The following is a 20,747-nucleotide window of genomic DNA, read 5'->3' as shown; positions in this document are numbered from 1 at the left end:
TGACGTCAGCCAGAAGATACAACTAACAATATATTATAAGAGTAAGAAACCCGGGAACCTGTTAATGAAGACTTCTCCCGACACCAAGAAAATATATGCATAAAGTCCACTACGGGCTCACCATAGCCCGTGCTACTTGGACATTTTTGTTCCAGGTAGCAAATCTTTAACAACATCAACAAAGAAAAACGCCTTGAAAGAGACCAACGTTGTCTAAACCTTCACGTGCCCACTTGGAGACTGTCAGCCCCAACAAACTCAGCATATAGGCAAGACAATAACGACTCTCTCTAGGCGATTAACACTGCACAAACAACAGGGCTCCATCAAGGAACATATAATCGCCACACACAACGAGACGATCACCAGGGATATTGTGACGAGCAACACCGAAATAACTGATACGATGATAATTGAAGATCAGACATCAGCGAAGCGTTGCATATGAAGAATTCTAGACCAGTAATCAATAACCACCAAATACACAGCTACACTCTACCCACTTCAAGACACCGAGCCAAGGCAAAGGCTGGGCCGAATGACCCTGCAACAGGAATGGCAGCAACCAGAAGAATATGAGCTGCCAACATGTCACACTCTTATGTTATACATTTAATAGTTATTAATATCACCCATGTAATGTCATTCATTAATATGTCACCTAACCACCTCACCATAAGAAGATATAACCAGGTGCTAAGCACAGCAGAAATTGTCTTTGAGAATGAGAGGAGAGACCTTACGAAACGCATTACTAAGCGTCAAATCCAAATAAAGAGTAAAATTGAACTTCGGAGAGTTCATTTTTCAACTTCCTGCTTCAGAAAAGAAAAACATAAGGAATATCGAGAAAATTCATGCATCTAAAACTTTCTGTCGTTTTCAACGAAATATGTTGAAAATAAAGACTGGTACCAAAATATACTAATATCTGGGTAAATCACGAAAATTAACACGCGATGAAAAATTTGACAGCGTCAGACCACGAATGAAGAATTAAAACAGGAATTTCCTTAAGTACTTTCGTATTTAATAATACATCTTCAGAAGGATCCTTCTGAAGATGTATTATTAAATACGAAAGTACTTAAGGGAATTCCTGTTCGTGGTCTGACACTGCCATACTAATATATATATTATATATATACATACGTTGTTGAATATGACCAAAAGGGTAAGATTAATGATTCTAACACGAATCTTTTCAATATTTCCTATTTTTCTTCTCTCTCAGGGGAAGTTGAAAAATTGGCTCCCCAAAGCTTATTTTCACACCTATTTTTCGTCTGACAAAACGAGAAATGCGTTTCGCAAGGTCACTCCTTACATTCTCAAAGACTAATTTACAATGCTTTTGCACAGGCTTATATTCTCTTTGGGTGAGGTGATACAGAACAAGTCGACGAATGGAATAACATAGATATTAATAGTGTATTACATGCATCAACATAAGCAGCTTATGTTCTTGCATACACCCACACCTCATTGTGGGCTGTGTGTTGGGTTGTGAGAGTGAGAGGCACAACGACAGGCTGAGAGACAGGCTGAGCGACAGACAAACACGCAGAGATAACGGGACAGACTGAGACAGTATGTTTGTGTAGTGAATGAGAAAAAGCAGTACCTCCCGCCCCACACGGTGGGAGAAAGTCTCCCGCCCCAACTCACTCCCGGCGCGAGGCCTGCTGGTAAATATGTGATCCAGGAGTTTTAGACACTCAGTCTCGGATTCTTTATCCAGATGAATCAAACACAGCTCCAGCCATTCATTTGTTTTCTGATCTTTACAGTTTAGGGAGGGTGGAGTAGTGAGTAGACAGACTCGTGCATGAGAGAATGTTCTCTCTCTCTCTCTCTCTCTCTCTCTCTCTCTCTCTCTCTCTCTCTCTCTCTCTCTCTCTCTCGCTCTCTCTCTCTCTCTGTCGAAGAAGCTTCGAAGATGTGATCCCACACACACACACACACAGCTCCATCTATACATCGGATTTAACCAAACATTAAAACTTTATTAACTCAAACGAAAGAGAAAAAGAGAAATTAGAACGAGGAAGAAGAGGGGGGGATAAGGAGGAAAAGCGCGATTAGGAGAAAGGAAAAAAAAAACAAATAAGGAGTAAAAGTAATAATAGGAAACCAAAAAGACGAGAATTAAGAACTAGGGACATCCACATCCCAGGCGCATCCACATCCCAGGCGCATCCACATCCGGGGGCACCCACATCCGGGGCGCTGGTAGAGTAAGGAGACCCCCGGGAGATGAAGGGTGATCACATCTTCTCCAGCATCCGAAAGAAAGCCACATTAGGCGGCCGCCAATTTTACAACTCCTAATGTTTGTGCAGAAAAAAAGTTTCCAGTCAGAATTTGTTTTACCCAAGCATTGTTGGGTGAGGGTGAAGAGAACAAGGAGACGATAGAAGAGAAAGCAAAATAAAGGAGGAGAGATAAGAGAGACTTTAAGCATAAGGAAGGACAAAATATAAAAGTTGAGAGAAGAGAAAGGGATAGAGGAGAAAATAGAAAGGAGAAACGAAAGCTTTAATTAGTTTAAGCTTTAAAGCTGAGCATTTCTACACATGTATTGTTTTTAAAATAGAGTTTGTGCTCCTTTACCATTTGTTTATTCTCTCCAACCTGCCTCTGCTCGCTGCTGCTGCTGCTGCTGCTGCTGCTGCTGCTGCTGCTGCTACCTCTGCTCGCTGCTGCTGCTGCTGCTGCTGCTACCTCTGCTCGCTGCTGCTGCTGCTGCCCTTGCTACCCCTGCTTGTTGTTGTTGCTGTCTCTACTTGCTGCTTGCCTCTGCTCCTACTTGCTACTGTCCCTGCTTGATGCTGCTGCTTGCTGCTGCTGCTGCCTCTACTTGCTGCTTGCCTCTGCCGTTACTAGCTGTTGTCCCTGCTTATTTCTGCTGCTTGTTGATGGTGCTGCCTCTATTTGCTGCTGCTGCTGTTGCTGCCTCTACTTGCTGCTGCTGCTGTTGCTGCCTCTACTTGCTGCTGCTGCTGTTGTTGCTGCCTCTACTTGCTGCTGCTGCTGCCTCTACTTGCTGCTGCTGCCTCTACTTGCTGCTGCTGCCTCTACTTGCTGCTGCTGTTGCTGCCTCTACTTGCTGCTGCTGCTGCTGTTGCTGCCTCTACTTGCTGCTGCTGCTGCTGCCTCTACTTGCTGCTGCTGCTGTTGCTGCCTCTACTTGCTGCTGTTGCTGCCTCTACTTGCTGCTGCTGCTGTTGCTGCCTCTACTTGCTGCTGCTGCTGTTGCTGCCTCTACTTGCTGCTGTTGCTGCCTCTACTTGCTGCTGCTGCTGTTGCTGCCTCTACTTGCTGCTGCTGCTGTTGCTGCCTCTACTTGCTGCTGCTGCTGCCTCTACTTGCTGCTGCTGCCTCTACTTGCTGCTGCTGTTGCTGCCTCTACTTGCTGCTGCTGCTGCTGTTGCTGCCTCTACTTGCTGCTGCTGCTGCTGTTGCTGCCTCTACTTGCTGCTGCTGCCTCTACTTGCTGCTGCTGCTGCTGTTGCTGCCTCTACTTGCTGCTGCTGTTGCTGCATCTACATGCTGCTGTTACTGCCTCTACTTGCTGCTGCTGCTGTTGCTGCCTCTGCTTGCTGCTGCTGCTGCTGTTGCTGCCTCTACTTGCTGCTGCTGCTGCTGTTGCTGCCTCTACTTGCTGCTGTTGCTGCCTCTACTTGCTGCTGCCTCTACTTGCTGCTGCTGCTGCTGTTGCTGCCTCTACTTGCTGCTGCTGCTGCTGTTGCTGCCTCTACTTGCTGCTGCTGCTGCTGTTGCTGCCTCTACTTGCTGCTGCTGCTGCTGTTGCTGCCTCTACTTGCTGTTGTTGCTGCCTCTACTTGGCTGCTGCTGCTGCTGTTGCTGCCTCTACTTGGCTGCTGCTGCTGTTGCTGCCTCTACTTGCTGCTGCTGCTGCTGTTGCTGCCTCTACTTGCTGCTGCGGCTGCTGCTGCCTCTACTTGCTGCTGCTGCTGCTGTTGCTGCCTCTACTTGCTGCTGCTGCTGCTGCTGTTGCTGCCTCTACTTGCTGCTGCTGCTGCTGTTGCTGCCTCTACTTGCTGCTGCTGCTGCTGCTGTTGCTGCCTCTACTTGCTGCGGCTGCTGCTGTTGCTGCCTCTACTTGCTGCTGCTGTTGCTGCCTCTACTTGCTGCTGCTGCTGCTGTTGCTGCCCCTACTTGCTGCTGCTGCTGCTGTTGCTGCTCCCTCTTCTTTCTGCTGTTTCGGTTCGTCTCAGTAAACCTTTTCCCTCTCTGCGTCTTCTAGACACTGGACAGAATCCGTCCATTATTTTACAAACAAAAGGAGGAATATCCTGTGTAAGAATACTCTCGCCGGTGTCTATAAAGCCAAGTTGAGGGCAAAGACCAGGTTTCAGTAGAACAAAGAAATGCACAAACGACCGGCTTGATGAACTAACTTACAAAACAACTCAAGGAAAAAGAACAAGGGAAGGAACCAGCAAATGAAGACAAAGGGATAGGCTTCTTGAGATGATTTCGGGGCTTTTAGTGTCCCCGCGGCCCGGTCCACGACCAGGCCTCCACCCCCAGGAAGCAGCCTGTGACAGCTGACTAACACCCAGGTACCTATTTTACTGCTAGGTAACAAGGGCATAGGGTGAAAGAATCTCTGCCCATTGTTTCTCGCCGGCGCCTGGAATCGAACCCAGGACCACAGGATCACAAGTCCCGAGTGCTGTCCGCTCGGCCGACCGGCTCCCATCCCATAGGCAGCTGCAATGATCAACATTTTCATATAATAATATAGGCAAGTGCAGGCCAATCATATTAGACGTGTCTGCTCACGTCCTCTCAGCTAACACGTCTAATTTTGTACGTTATGGCCTCCAGCGCTCAAGGTACGTACTATAAAAAAGTATCGGTTCAAAAATATCCACGTTTTCTATACATGGGGTTGATTAGGTTAGGTTAGGTTAGGTTATGAGGGTTGCTTGGGTTCGTACGTGTAGGTAAATCAAGGTAACAAGCCTCAAGATAGAATCAATTATCCTATTTGCCCTATTTCCTGCATTCATCATCTTGGCCTACAGCTCCCAATTAATAGTGACCCTTGTGGAACATTGCACGCACTATATCTGTATTAATATCTAAGAAATGTATTATCTACTAAATCATAACAGAATCTATATCATACATCTGCTACATCATATCAGAATCTATCAAAACCTACAGCTATGGATCTATTAGATCATACATCTACTGTATAATGCATCAACTAGATCCAAGATGACAACTTGGTTACGTAAGCCATTGGGCTCAATGTCTACGTGAATTCGTGCATGAGTTCTCAAAGATCTAGAAGGTTCGAGAAGAACCTATTAACTGAAATACTGTTGGCATTAAATTATAGGTTCCGGTGACGCATTTTGAAACCTGTTATAATGAATCCATTGCGCTATCAAGTACTACCTATAATCTTTATATCCACTATGTATTAATTTAATAATCCCATTTTATCTAAAATTAATCATCTAGACAAGAAATGACTCATCAATATATCATGGTTGTGGCACGATTATTTTGAGGTTATCTTGAGATGATTTCGGGGCTTTAGTGTCCCCGCGGCCCGGTCCTCGACCAGGCCTCCACCCCCAGGAAGCAGCCCGTGACAGCTGATTAACATCCAGGTACCTATTTACTGCTAGGTAACAGGGGCATAGGGTGAAAGAAACTCTGCCCATTGTTTCTCACCGGCGTCTGGGATCGAACCCAGGACCACAGGATCACAAGTCCAGCGTGCTGTCCGCTCGGCCGACCGGCTCCCCTGGTGGAGGCAGGTGGAGTGACAAGCCTTTACCACCACCTGAGGCCAGATCCCAATGTTTACAAACAGTGTTTACCAACAATGAACGCACGTGCGCAGTACTTTGACAACACTTCCAATAGCTATACACTGCACAGACTGAAAGTTAAATCCTCAATAGATACTGGCGGAGTTCCTGGACTCCGGAAAAATTCATAATACTTTTATCTAAATACATGTGAAGAGAGTAGCCGTAAGCTACCCTCTTCACTTCGCTAAAGCTCTCTTCTACTTCGTGATGCCGCCTCCACTACCACACGTTCCTTTACAGCAATGTTGTGATATCAATATAACTAGAGCAATGTTGTGATATCAATATAACTACAGTAACGCTGTGATATCAAGTTGGGTTCTCAATTTGTATAAGTTATTGGTTATTTTAGAGTGAAGATTGGCCAATTTGCATGCTTTATAACATTAATAAGTCATTACACATTAATAAACATTATATATAAATTGAGAGTTGTTAGGCTGAGGGGCAACGCCCCATTACAAGGATTTAAATGAACCTTTTATTTCATGCCTGAATCTCTTTCATATAAATCTTAAATATATATGAAGATATATGAATATATATATATATATATATATATATATATATATATATATATATATATATATATATATATATATGTCGTACCTAGTAGCCAGAACGCACTTCTCAGCCTACTATGCAAGGCCCGATTTGCCTAATAAGCCAAGTTTTCATGAATTAATATATTTTTTTTAGTTTTTTTCTTATGAAATGATAAAGCTACCCATTTCATTATGTATGTGGTCAATTTTTTTTTATTTGAGGTATAATTAACGTAGATATGTGACCGAACCTATCCAACCCTACCTAACCTAACCTAACCTATCTTTATAGGTTAGGTTAGGTTTGGTAGCCGAAAAAGTTAGGTTAGGTTAGGTTAGGTAGGTTAGGTAGTCGAAAAAACATTAATTCATGAAAACTTGGCTTATTAGGCAAATCGGGCCTTGCATAGTAGGCTGAGAAGTGCGTTCTGGCTACTAGGTACGACATATATATATATATATATATATATATATATATATATATATATATATATATATATATATATATATATATATATATATGTCGTACCTAGTAGCCAGAACTCACTTCTCAGCCTACTATTCAAGGCCCGATTTGCCTAATAAGCCAAGTTTTCCTGAATTAATATATTTACTATAATTTTTTTCTTATGAAATGATAAAGCAACCCTTTTCTCTATGTATGAGGTCAATTTTTTTTTATTGGAGTTAAAATTAACGTAGATATATGACCGAAACTAACCAACCCTACCTAACCTAACCTAACCTATATTTATAGGTAAGGTTAGGTTAGGTAGCCAAAAAAAGCTAGGTTAGGTTAGGTTAGGTAGGTTAGGTAGACGAAAAAACATTAATTCATGAAAACTTAGCTTATTAGGCAAATCGGGCCTTGAATAGTAGGCTGAGAAGTGCGTTCTGGCTATTAGGTACGACATATATATATATATATATATATATATATATATATATATATATATATATATATATATATATATATATATATATATATATATATATATGTTACAACAGTTCTGGATGAGGTGAAAACAAACTTTCAAGACAAGACAGAACAGTAAACAATATATATATATATATATATATATATATATATATATATATATATATATATATATATATATATATATATATATATATATATATATATATATATATGTCGTACCTAGTAGCCAGAACGCACTTCGCAGCCTACTATGCAAGGCCCGATTTGCCTAATATGCCAAGTTTTCATGAATTAATGTTTTTTCGACTACCTAACCTACCTAACCTAACCTAACTTTTTCGGCTACCTCTCCTAACCTAACCTATAAAGATAGGTTAGGTTAGGTTAGGTAGGGTTGGTTAGGTTCGGTGATATATCTACGTTAATTTTAACTCCAATAAAAATAAATTGACCTCATACATAATGAAATGGGTAGCTTTATCATTTCATAAGACAAAAATTAGAGAAAATATATTAATTCAGTAAAACTTGGCTTCTTAGGCAAATCGGGCCTTGCATAGTAGGCTTAGAAGTGCATTCTGGCTACTAGGTTTGACATATATAAATATATATATATATATATATATATATATATATATATATATATATATATATATATATATATATATATATATATATGTCGTACCTAGTAGCCAGAACGCACTTCTCAGCCTACTATGCAAGGCCTGATTTGCCTAATAAGCCAAGTTTTCATGAATTAATATATTTTCTCTAATTTTTTTCTTATGAAATGATAAAGCTACCCATTTCATTATGTATGAGGTCAATTTTTTTTTATTGGAGTTAAAAATAACGTAGATATATGACCGAACCTAACCAACCCTACCTAACCTAACCTAACCTATCTTTATTGGTTAGGTTAGGTTAGGTAGCCGAAAAAGTTAGGTTAGGTTAGGTTAGGTAGGTTAGGTAGTCGAAAAACAATTAATTCATGAAAACTTGGCTTATTAGGCAAATCAGGCCTTGAATAGTAGGCATAGAAGTGCGTTCTGGCTATTAGGTACGACATATATATATATATATATATATATATATATATATATATATATATATATATATATATATATATATATATATATATATATATATATATATGTCGTACCTAGTAGCCAGAACTCACTTCTCAGCCTACTATTCAAGGCCCGATTTGCCTAATAAGCCAAGTTTTCCTGAATTAATATATTTACTATAATTTTTTTCTTATGAAATGATAAAGCAACCCTTTTCTCTATGTATGAGGTAAATTTTTATTTATTGGAGTTAAAATTAACGTAGATATATGACCGAACCTAACCAACCCTACCTAACCTAACCTAACCTATATTTATAGGTAAGGTTAGGTTAGGTAGCCAAAAAAAGCTAGGTTAGGTTAGGTTAGGTAGGTTAGGTAGACGAAAAAACATTAATTCATGAAAACTTGGCTTATTAGGCAAATCGGGCCTTGAATAGTAGGCTGAGAAGTGCGTTCTGGCTATTAGGTACGACATATATATATATATATATATATATATATAAATTCATCGCTCATCAAATAATTAATTACTATAACAATTAACAGTAATTTATCATATTAGTTTATCATAGTGAACATACTATCTTGTGGCATAATTGCATATATATCATACTTGTATAATTCAACTACCTTGTTGTGTATGTTAGTATAACAGATTACTGGCTATTGAAATAATTTTGAGCTAGGCTAGACTGTACATTGTTGAGATGTTTGAGCTTGAACAGAACCAGTGTTCAGTCTTAGAACTGTGTTTTATAATCTTATCCTGCTGTAATATATAAGCTGATGTGTTGAAATGCCTGTAGGTGGATTGTGGGTCTCCAATCAACAAAATCTATTCACCCTTTAGGATTCAACCTGCCCCCCCCCCCCCCCTTCCCCTCTCGCCACTACAGATCACTGTTCTTCCTAGGACTAGTGGAGCAGGATTTACAACTTGGACTGGTTGTAAACCTGGTTTACAGCCTGGTTACTGGTTTACAACCTAAGGACTGATCATGTTGTTTTTAGATGTCTAATATAGAGTAATATTTAAGTATATGCAGTACTAAATTTTCAAGTCCCAAGTAATTCTTCTCTTTTATCAGGGTGTTTCTCTCACAACTCTAGGATCTTGTACCTTTAATTTGGGCAATTTCAAGCACCCGGTATCTTGTACTTGTTTACATTATCTAGGATTAGAACCCTGGTATCTGGCTCCGTTCTCGACTCGCAAGGGTATCCCGTGTTCGACTCCCAAGGCGGGACAGAAATGGCTGGGTACGTTTCTTGACACCTAATGAACCTGTTCACCTAGCAGTAAATAGGTCCCAGCGAGTTAGTCAACTGTTGTGGGGTTACGTCCTCATGAAGACGTAAGATCGATTTTCAGTAGATCGACCTTGGGGGGATTTACAAGGATTTAAATGAACCTAAAGTATATGTATATATATATATACATACATACAGGGTTCGTGTCCCCGACAAAGCCCCAAGACACCTCAGTTTACCCCAGGACGCACCAGTCCCTGAAGGCGGGCCGGGAAAGACATTTCTCATTACCACTACATGTGATTGCCAGGGCTCTGATTGGTTATTACAACCCTGGCACCTGCTGTAATGAACCAATGGCAAGCTTCCTTCACTCTCGCCTATCTGTGTCTATTTCTGTGTTCATTTTTTTTCTGACTCGCTCTCTCTATCTCTCTCTCTCACTCTCTCTCTCTCTCTCTCTCTCTCTCTCTCTCTCTCTCTCTCTCTCTCTCTCTCTCTCTCTCTCTCTCTCTCTAGCGCAGTCTGTCTGTTTTTCTCTCAGTTTTCCCTCCCCCTTCTCTTTATCTTCCCCTCTCTTTATCTTTCTTCCCCCTGTCTCTCTCTTCTCTTGTCTCTCTGTCCTCCTGTTTCTGTATCTTTCCCTGTCTTTTGTCTGTCTCTCTTTGCCGCCCGATCTTTGTCTGTCTCTCTGTCTCTGTTCAGTAACAGACGCCCATTAAGTGAATACACATCGTTCCAAAGTCACTTAAACAACAGGTCCGACTTGGGTGTTCTCTGAGTTAAGAGGCGTCACAGTCTTGGCATTCACTGTCCTAATGACCCGTATTGGAGAGTGTCATTACGGTGCCTCCCTCATGTCACCGTAACCGCCCTCACCAGGCATTCACCTACTCATCTTCCCCTCACCAGGATCACCGTAGCCTCTTCCCCTCACCAGGAACCATCTCATTTTCCTCCTCCTAACAAGACTACATAAAGTAAGCCTACATACACAAAGAGGCTCCATGGGGCCAACTAACAAAACCCACGCAAGGCAAACAAGACCTACAAACAACAGCCAAAATACCTACAAACGACATAAGGTATACGACGCCAACTAAACAACACGACCTACAAGTCCAAGGCCAAAAAAAAAAAGTCCACAAACACCAAACAACAACAGTTAATTAGTACAATAGTTGGAGGAACCTCTTAAGGTACGTCAATACCTGGAGTGAGAAAGAGAGAGAGAGAGAGAGAGAGAGAGAGAGAGAGAGAGAGAGAGAGAGAGAGAGAGAGAGAGAGAGAGAGAGAGAGAGAGAAAGAGAGCGAGAGAGCGAGAGAGAGAGAGAGAAAAAGAGAGCGAGAGAGTGAGAGAGTGAGAGAGTGAGAAAGAGAGAGAGAGAGATTCACACACACACAGGCCTCACGAGATGTGGGGCCTCGCGGCTGAGTGGACAGCGCTCTGGGGTAGTAGTCCTAATTAAGGGCCCGGGTTCGATCCCCGGCTGAGGCAGAAACAAATGGGCAGAGTTTCTTTCACCCTGATGCCCCCTGTTCACCTAGCAGTAAGTAGGTACCTGGGAGTTAGACAGCTGCTACGGGCTGCTTCCCGGGGATATGTGTGTATGTGTGTGTGTGTACTCACCTATTTGTGCTTGCGGGGGTTGAGCTTTGGCTCTTTGGTCAAGCCTCTCAACTGTCAATCAACTGGTGTACAGATTCCTGAGCCTACTGGGCTCTATCATATCTACATTTAAAACTGTGTATGGAGTCAGCCTCCACCACATCACTGCCTAATGCATTCCATCCGTTAACTACTCTGACACTGAAAAAGTTCCTTCTAACGTCTCTGTGGCTCATGTGGGTACTCAGTTTCCACCTGTGTCCCCTTGTTCGCGTCCCACCAGTGTTGAATAGTTTATCCTTGTTTACCCGGTCGATTCCTCTGAGGATTTTGTAGGTTGTGATCATGTCTCCCCTTACTCTTCTGTCTTCCAGTGTCGTGAGGTGCATTTCCCGCAGCCTTTCCTCGTAACTCATGCCTCTTAGCTCTGGGACTAGTCTAGTGGCATACCTTTGGACTTTTTCCAGCTTCGTCTTGTGCTTGACAAGGTACGGGCTCCATGCTGGGGCCGCATACTCCAGGATTGGTCTTACATATGTGGTGTACAAGATTCTGAATGATTCCTTACACAGGTTCCTGAACGCTGTTCTGATGTTAGCCAGCCTCGCATATGCCGCAGACGTTATTCTTTTTATGTGGGCTTCAGGAGACAGGTTTGGTGTGATATCAACTCCTAGATCTTTCTCTCTGTTCGTTTCATTAAGTACTTCAACTCCTATTCTGTATCCTGTATCTGGCCTCCTATTTCCACTGCCTATTTTCATTACTTTGCATTTACTCGGGTTGAACTTCAACAGCCATTTGTTGGACCATTCACTCAGTCTGTCTAGGTCATCTTGTAGCCTCCTACTATCGTCCTCAGTTTCAATCCTCATAATTTTTGCGTGTGAGTGAGTGTGTGTGTGTGTGTGTGTGTGTGTGTGTGTGTGTGTGTGTGTGTGTGTGTGTGTGTGTGTGTGTGTGTGTGTGTGTACATGCGTGCGTGTGTTAGATAGAAATATATGTAGTAGATATAATAGAGTACAAATATATTGGTTAGAAAGGCGGGGTCCAAGAGCAAACAGCTCGATTCTGCAGACACAAATAGTAAACACACACACACGAAGAGCCTTATTTAATGAGTATTCAGCTGGGAAGAGAAGCATTAAGAACGGCATATTTATGCAAGAGAAGGAAGGAAGAGGAGAGCAGCAGGAGGTGAACAGAGCTTATCCATGGCCCGCCACGACCCCTCATGGGCCCGCCACGACCCCTCATGGCCCGCCACGACCCCTCATGGCCCGCCACGACCCCTCATGGCCCGCCACGACCCCTCATGGCCCGCCACGACCCTCATGGCCCGCCACGACCCCTCATGGCCCGCCACGACCCCTCATGGCCCGCCACGACCCCTCATGGCCCGCCACGACCCCTCATGGCCCGCCACGACTCTCATGGCCCGCCATGACCCCCATGGCCCGCCACGACCCCCATGGCCCGCCAGGACCCCCATGGCCCGCCACGACCCCCATGGCCCGCCATGACCCCCATGGCCCGCCACGACCCCCATGGCCCGCCACGACCCCCATGGCCCGCCACGACCCCCGAGGCCCGCCACGACCCCTCATGGCCCGCCACGATCCCTCATGGCCCGCTACGACCCCTCATGGCCCGCCACGACCCTCATGGCCCGCCACGACCCTCATGGCCCGCCACGACCCTCATGGCCCGCCACGACCCTCATGGCCCGCCACGACCCTCATGGCCCGCCACGACCCCAGGGAAGGGGTCGCATGCTTCCAGTCATGCCTTCTCTGACAACGAGGAAGGACGCGAGACTACACACTTCCGGAGCGCTGAGAAGGGGAGGTGATGCGGGACCTGGATCACGCGCCCCATCATCTCCAACATGAACTCCACCGCCCCCAACACGGACTCCTCAGCCCCCAACACGGACTCCTCAGCCCCCAACACGGACTCCACCGCCCCGAACACGGACTCCACCGCCCCGAACACGGACTCCACCGCCCCGAACACGGACTCCACCGCCCCGAACACGGACTTCTACAACCCCAATACGAACTCCAGGGCCCCGAACACGGACTCTAGGGCTCTAAACAAGAGCCAGAGCGGCATATCACTCCACCCCAACTACATCTCCAAGACCTACAACAGCAGCTCTAAGCCCGCCAACATCACCCCCAAAGTTCGCCGACAAAATTCCAGACACTTCCACCTTGCGAGTTTAGAGTCCAGAGTTTGCATCTTCAACGGATAAATTCTCTCCTTGCAGTCCAATGTTTCGTAAATTGCTGCAATGTAAGTCAGGGTGAATGAGGGAGGAAGAGACAGCGGCAGCGAAGGATGAGGAAAGAAGGGTAGGGAGAATAGGGTAAAGCAGGAACGGAGGAGAGGAAGTGAAGGAAGCGGCAGAAGGGAGTAGGCTGAGTGACACAAGGAGGAGCATAATGAGATACAAGAGAGAGAGAGAGAGAGAGAGAGAGAGAGAGAGAGAGAGAGAGAGAGAGAGAGAGAGAGAGAGAGAGAGAGAGAGAGAGAGAGAGAGAGAGAGAGAGAGAGAGAGAGAGAGAGAGAGAGAGAGAGAGAGAGAGAGAGAGAGAGAGAGAGAGAGAGAGAGAGAGAGAGAGAGAGAGAGAGAGAGAGAGAGAGAGAGAGAGAGAGAGAGAGAGAGAGAGAGAGAGAGAGAGAGAGAGAGAGAGAGAGAGAGAGAGAGAGAGAGAGAGAGAGAGAGAGAGAGAGAGAGAGAGAGAGAGAGAGAGACAATGGTACCTTATTGGACACGTCAGTTACACACCCACAGACGTCGGAGAACTCCGCACAAACCAAACCGCCTCGTTTGAGATTAATTCTCGGACACCACAACCCGCGATGCTTACCACAGTCTGCGGGGTTATTCGCTGCCTTACTGTCAAAGCTGGCACCAAGAAGGCTCCGGTTTCCAGTAGAATTCCAGGAATTATTAAACCTGGAATTCGCGATGGACTCACTGACCGACCACTGCTGCGCAAGCAAGTCTTTTCTTCGCTAGAGACTGCAAGGAGGCACAGGACGAGGAGGAGGAAGAAATGAAGGAAGAGGAGGAGGAGGAGGAGACGAAGGAGGAGGATATAGAGAAGGGTTCCGGAAAGCCTCATAAAAGCTACCCTCTTTCCTCTTGAGAAACATCGTGGGAGTTTTCTCTTCCTCTACGAGCGGCCTCAATCTTCAGGCTTCCAAGGTCCTGGGGGTCCTGGGGGTCCTGGTTCAGGCACCACATAGGTCCTGGGGGGTCCTGGTTCAGGCACCACATAGGTCCTGGGGGTCCTGGGGGTCCTGGTTCAGGCACCACATAGGTCCTGGGGGTCCTGGGGGTCCTGGTTCAGGCACCACATAGGTCCTGGGGGTCCTGGTTCAGGCACCACATAGGTCCTGGGGGTCCTGGGGGTCCTGGTTCAGGCACCACATAGGTCCTGGGGGTCCTGGTTCAGGCACCATATAGGTCCTGGGGGTCCTGGTTCAGGCACCACATAGGTCCTGGGGGTCCTGGTTCAGGCACCACATAGGTCCTGGGGGTCCTGGTTCAGGCACCACATAGGTCCTGGGGGTCCTGGTTCAGGCACCACATAGGTCCTGGGGGTCCTGGTTCAGGCACCACATAAGTCCTGGGGGTCCTGGTTCAGGCACCGCATAGGTCCTGGGGGTCCTGGTTCAGGCACCACATAGGTCCTGGGGGTCCTGGTTCAGGCACCACATAGGTCCTGGGGGTCCTGGTTCAGGCACCACATAGGTCCTGGGGGTCCTGGTTCAGGCACCACATAAGTCCTGGGGGTCCTGGTTCAGGCACCGCATAGGTCCTGGGGGTCCTGGTTCAGGCACCACATAGGTCCTGGGGGTCCTGGTTCAGGCACCACATAGGTCCTGGGGGTCCTGGTTCAGGCACCGCATAGGTCCTGGGGGTCCTGGTTCAGGCACCACATAGGTCCTGGGGGTCCTGGTTCAGGCACCACATAGGTCCTGGGGGTCCTGGTTCAGGCACCACATAGGTCCTGGGGGTCCTGGTTCAGGCACCACATAGGTCCTGGGGGTCCTGGGGGTCCTGGTTCAGGCACCACATAGGTCTTGGGGGTCCTGGTTCAGGCACCACATAGGTCCTGGGGGTCCTGGGGGTCCTGGTTCAGGCACCACATAGGTCCTGGGGGTCCTGGTTCAGGCACCACATAGGTCCTGGGGGTCCTGGTTCAGGCACCACATAGGTCCTGGGGGTCCTGGTTCAGGCACCACATAGGTCCTGGGGGTCCTGGTTCAGGCACCACATAGGTCCTGGGGGTCCTGGGGGTCCTGGTTCAGGCACCACATAGGTCCTGGGGGTCCTGGTTCAGGCACCACATAGGTCCTGGGGGTCCTGGTTCAGGCACCACATAGGTCCTGGGGGTCCTGGTTCAGGCACCACATAGGTCCTGGGGGTCCTGGGGGTCCTGGTTCAGGCACCACATAGGTCCTGGGGGTCCTGGTTCAGGCACCACATAGGTCCTGGGGGTCCTGGTTCAGGCACCACATAGGTCCTGGGGGTCCTGGTTCAGGCACCACATAGGTCCTGGGGGTCCTGGTTCAGGCACCACATAGGTCCTGGGGGTCCTGGTTCAGGCACCACATAGGTCCTGGGGGTCCTGGTTCAGGCACCACATAGGTCCTGGGGGTCCTGGTTCAGCCACCACATAGGTCCTGGGGGTCCTGGTTCAGGCACCACATAGGTCCTGGGGGTCCTGGTTCAGGCACCACATAGGTCCTGGGGGTCCTGGTTCAGGCACCACATAGGTCCTGGGGGTCCTGGTTCAGGCACCACATAGGTCCTGGGGGTCCTCCAGGCCAGGTAGTGGGTTCTGGGCCATGTAGTGGGACCTCCAGGACCCAGTATGCACTCACTCCCCACCCCCCTTCCCACACACTCCCCCACCTCCCCATACACTCCCCCACCTACATACTCGACCCTCACTAACTCACAAAGAAATTAAAATATTTGTTTAGTTCTCTCAAACCTAATAATACGAATCATAAAAAGTTTCTTTGATGTTTGACTAAACTCTGCCTATGACGCCTGTCCCTATAACTTTACATTACTCCTATGTTCTTTGTACACACATTATTTTGAATAAATAATAATAATAATATTATAATTAGACTGGACATAAACAAAGTAGCTGGGGGGGGGGGGAGGGAGGAGACAGAGAACAACAAACAACCAAACAACCAAACACGGGTTTGTTGCATGCAGTTTGACTATGTTGTTGTTGTTGTTGTTTTAGATTCAGCTCCTCGGAACAAACAGTTGCAAGCAGCACGGGCTATGGCGAGCCCGTAGTGAACTTACCTGGCACAGGAAATGTGCGCAGTTTGAGTAGTTATCGCGGCCATAGTGTGAGAGGAAGACTTATATGGAAGAGGTGGGAGGGGAGAGGAAGGGAGGAGTGGGAGGGGAGAGGAAGGGAGGGGTGGGGGTGGGGAGTGGAAGAGGTGGGAGTGGAGGAGTGGGGAGGGGAGAGGAAGGGAGGGATGGGGGTGGGGAGTGGAAGAGGTGGGAGTGGAAGAGGTGGGAGGGGAGAGGAAGGGAGGGGTGGGACAGGAAGGCACGATAAGGGACAGGTAAAATGAATGAAACAGTCACCTCTGTAGCGACCTCTTGACACACTAGAGGCGGTCACTCAAGAGGCCAATAGATCAATACAGCTGTCATTACATGCACCACTATGGCCTCTTGTAAGGTGGGCTGGGTGGTCGTCAAGGGTGAGGGTGGGTGGGCTGGGTGGGTTTTTTCAACATTTTCAACAACATATATGTTAAGGTATGGGATGAGTAGATGAGTAGGTAGATTAATGAGTAGATAAAGTGATGGGCATCTGTAAAGGTGGTAAATGTATACGGCTACCTCAGGGGGTAGATTGGAAGGTAGATGAGGGGTCGGGTAGATGAAGGGAAGGGACAAGGGCGACCACCACGCTCAAGAGGCCCTCCACAAGAGACATAATGAAGAGGGGAAAGCATTTAGCTTACCTAAGAAGGGAAGAAATGGGGAAGAGGAGAAATGGGGAAGAGGAGAAATGGGGAAGAGAATAAATGGGGAAGAGAAGAAATGAAGAAGAAGGAATAGGGAAGTAATAGGGAATAGAGAAGAAGTAATATGGGAAGAAGAAATGAGGAAGAAGGAATATGGAAGAAAGAATAGGGAAGAAGAGAGAAGAAAGAAGGAATAGGGAAGACAAAGAAGAAATGGGGGAAAAGATGAAATGGAAAAGAAGGAATGGGAAGGGCCGGAAACAGTGTGAAAAGGTCAATCTCGTCAAGGTTCAAGTCACAGAGCCACATAATAGAGCCACATAATAGAGCCACATAATAGAGCCATCATATCACGCGACGCATGACACAGCCATATAAACAGTCATCATGTCCCAAAGCCACATGACAGAGCTGTCATGTCATAGAACCAAACAACAAATCATGTCTCACAGTCACATAAGAGCCATTATGTTACAGAGCCACATAGAGCCATAAGGTCACAGAGTCAATATGGCACAGAGCCACATAGAGCTATGAGGTCACAGAGCCAACATGGCACAGTGCCACATAGAGCCATGAGGTCACAGAGCCAACATGGCACAGAGCCACATAGAGCCATGAGGTCACAGAGCCAACATGGCACAGTGTCACATAGAGCCATGAGGTCACAGTGCCACATAGAGCCATCAGGTCACAGAGCCAACATAAAACAGTGCCACATAGAGCCATCAGGTCACAGAGCCAACATAACACAGTGTCACATAGAGCCATGAGGTCACAGTCAACATGGCACAGTGCCACATAGAGCCATCAGGTCACAGCGCCAACATGGCATAGTGCCACATAGAGGCATCAAGTCACAGAGCCAACATGGCACAGTGCCACATAGAGCCATGATGTCACAGAGCCAACATGGCACAGTGCCACATAGAGCCATGAGGTCACAGAGCCAACATGGCACAGTGCCACATGACAGAGCCGGTGAAGGTAATCGGATTGGCAGAGCGTGTTGTTAAAGGGACACCAGTGCCACAAACTGGGTTACATTAGGCTTACGCTCCCTCATACTGATCTACATGAAAAACAAACAAAAAAAAAGGAATAAAATAACGCGAGGTTCCGCATGAATGGGGGTCATTCAATTGTTAAATTTACGCATGCGTAGTGTATGACACTCCCATGTACGCATGCCTAGTGTATGACACTCCCATGTATGCATGCGTAGTGTATGACACACTCCCATGTATGTAAGCGTAGTGTATGACACTAGCATGTATGCATGCCTAGTGTATGACACACTCCCATGTACGCATGCCTAGTGTATGACACTCCCATGTATGCATGCGTAGTGTATGACACACTCCCATGTATGCATGCGTAGTGTATGACACTCCCATGTATGTATGCGTAGTGTATGACACACTCCCATGTATGCATGCGTAGTATATGACACTCCCATGTATGCATGCGTAGTGTATGACACACTCCCATGTATGTATGCGTAGTGTATGACACACTCCCATGTATGCATGCGTAGTATATGACACTCCCATGTATGCATGCGTAGTGTCTGACACACTCCCATGTATGTATGCGTAGTGTATGACACACTCCCATGTATGCATGCATAGTGTATGACACACTCCCATGTATGTATGCGTAGTGTATGACACACTCCCATGTACGCATGCGTAGTGTATGACACACTCCCATGTACGCATGCCTAGTATATGACACTCCCATGTATGCATGCCTAGTATATGACACTCCCATGTACGCATGCCTAGTATATGACACTCCCATGTACGCATGCCTAGTATATGACACTCCCATGTACGCATGCCTAGTATATGACACTCCCATGTATGCATGCCTAGTGTATGACACACTCCCATGTACGCATACCTAGTGTATGACACTCCCATGTATGCATGCCTAGTGTATGACACTCCCATGTATGCATGCCTAGTGTATGACACTCCCATGTATGCATGCCTAGTGTATGACACTCCCATGTATGCATGCCTAGTGTATGACACTCCCATGTATGTATGAGTATTTGTTGTGGTTTAAGATTCGCTACCTGGAACCAAAAGTTCCATGTAGCACGGGCTATGGTGAGCCCGTAGTGGACTTATGCATGCGTAGTGTATGACACTCCCATGTATGCATGTGTAGTGTATGACACTCCCATGTATGCATGTGTAGTGTACCGTCACCCCACCACACTCCCCGTCACCCCGGGGGGGGGGGACTAAAATAATCAGCAACACAGGGATATAAGTCATTAATCATGTCAAATCAAGCAATTATTTCACTTGTTTTTTCTTACTAGTTTTACACACAGGAGGGTACACACAGGAGGGTACACACAGGAGGGTACACACAGGAGGGTACAGGAGCAGACGACTGCTGACTCCTGTTAGCAGGCTGAGAGCTTTCCCTTCCCATAGCTCATGGTAAGCCTTACCCTACTAGTTTTACACACAGGAGGGTACAGGAGCAGACGACTGCTGACTCCTGTTAGCAGGCTGAGAGCTTTCCCTTCCCATAGCTCATGGTAAGCCTTACCCTACTAGTTTTACACACAGGAGGGTACAGGAGCAGGCGACTGCTGACTCCTGTTAGCAGGCTGAGAGCTTTCCCTTCCCATAGCTCATGGTAAGCCTTACCCTACTAGTTTTACACACAGGAGGGTACAGGAGCAGACGACTGCTGACTCCTGTTAGCAGGCTGAGAGCTTTCCCTTCCCATAACTCATGGTAAGCCTTACCCTACTAGTTTTACACACAGGAGGGTACAGGAGCAGACGACTGCTGACTCCTGTTAGCAGGCTGAGAGCTTTCCCTTCCCATAGCTCATGGTAAGCCTTACCCTACTAGTTTTACACATAGGAGGGTACAGGAGCAGACGACTGCTGACTCCTGTTAGCAGGCTGAGAGCTTTTCCTTCCCATAACTCATGGTAAGCCTTACCCTACTAGGTTCCCCCCCTGGAACACGACCCATTCTCCAGTTCAGACTGTACGTACACTAACGGCGTGAACCTCGTACATTTAATGACGTAATGGACAATTAGAAAGTAGAATTTAGTACTGTTGAACTTGGATAAACTGTAAAAGGTTTTGTATTTATGTTGCTAATAATACCTAACCTATTAATCCTAGGCCTAATACCTTGGTTACCAAGGTATTAGGCCTCATACCTAATGAGGGAGGGGGGTTGTAGTACATATAGTACTAATATAGTACATATCTGTGCTATACTAGGCATATGAATAGTTAAGTTTGGTTTTAGCATTTTCCCTGATTATAAACATTAATAGTACGAAATTGTACTATCTAATTGTCCATTACATCAAACTATGTACGACCAGCCACATAGTTACAATCATCTACACAGCAGGATTGGTTGTCGAAGCCACACACAACGTTTAACAA

At 46.3% G+C, this 20,747-nt stretch overlaps 1 protein-coding gene across 1 annotated transcript; it reads left to right on the top strand.

Moving 5' to 3' along the window:
* Window positions 1-13,166: 13,166 nt before the first annotated feature.
* On the top strand, window positions 13,167-13,535 carry LOC138372822 (autotransporter adhesin BpaC-like). Its single transcript, XM_069338484.1, has one exon. It carries the CDS (start codon window positions 13,167-13,169, stop codon window positions 13,533-13,535), a length of 369 nt encoding a protein of 122 aa, XP_069194585.1.
* The last annotated feature ends 7,212 nt before the right edge of the window (window positions 13,536-20,747 follow it).

The sequence above is a fragment of the Procambarus clarkii genome, chromosome 40 (assembly GCF_040958095.1).
Source record: "Procambarus clarkii isolate CNS0578487 chromosome 40, FALCON_Pclarkii_2.0, whole genome shotgun sequence".
Classification (NCBI taxonomy): domain Eukaryota; kingdom Metazoa; phylum Arthropoda; class Malacostraca; order Decapoda; family Cambaridae; genus Procambarus; species Procambarus clarkii.
Note: the sequence above shows the minus strand (reverse complement) of the source record. Positions and strands in the feature narration are given on the sequence as shown.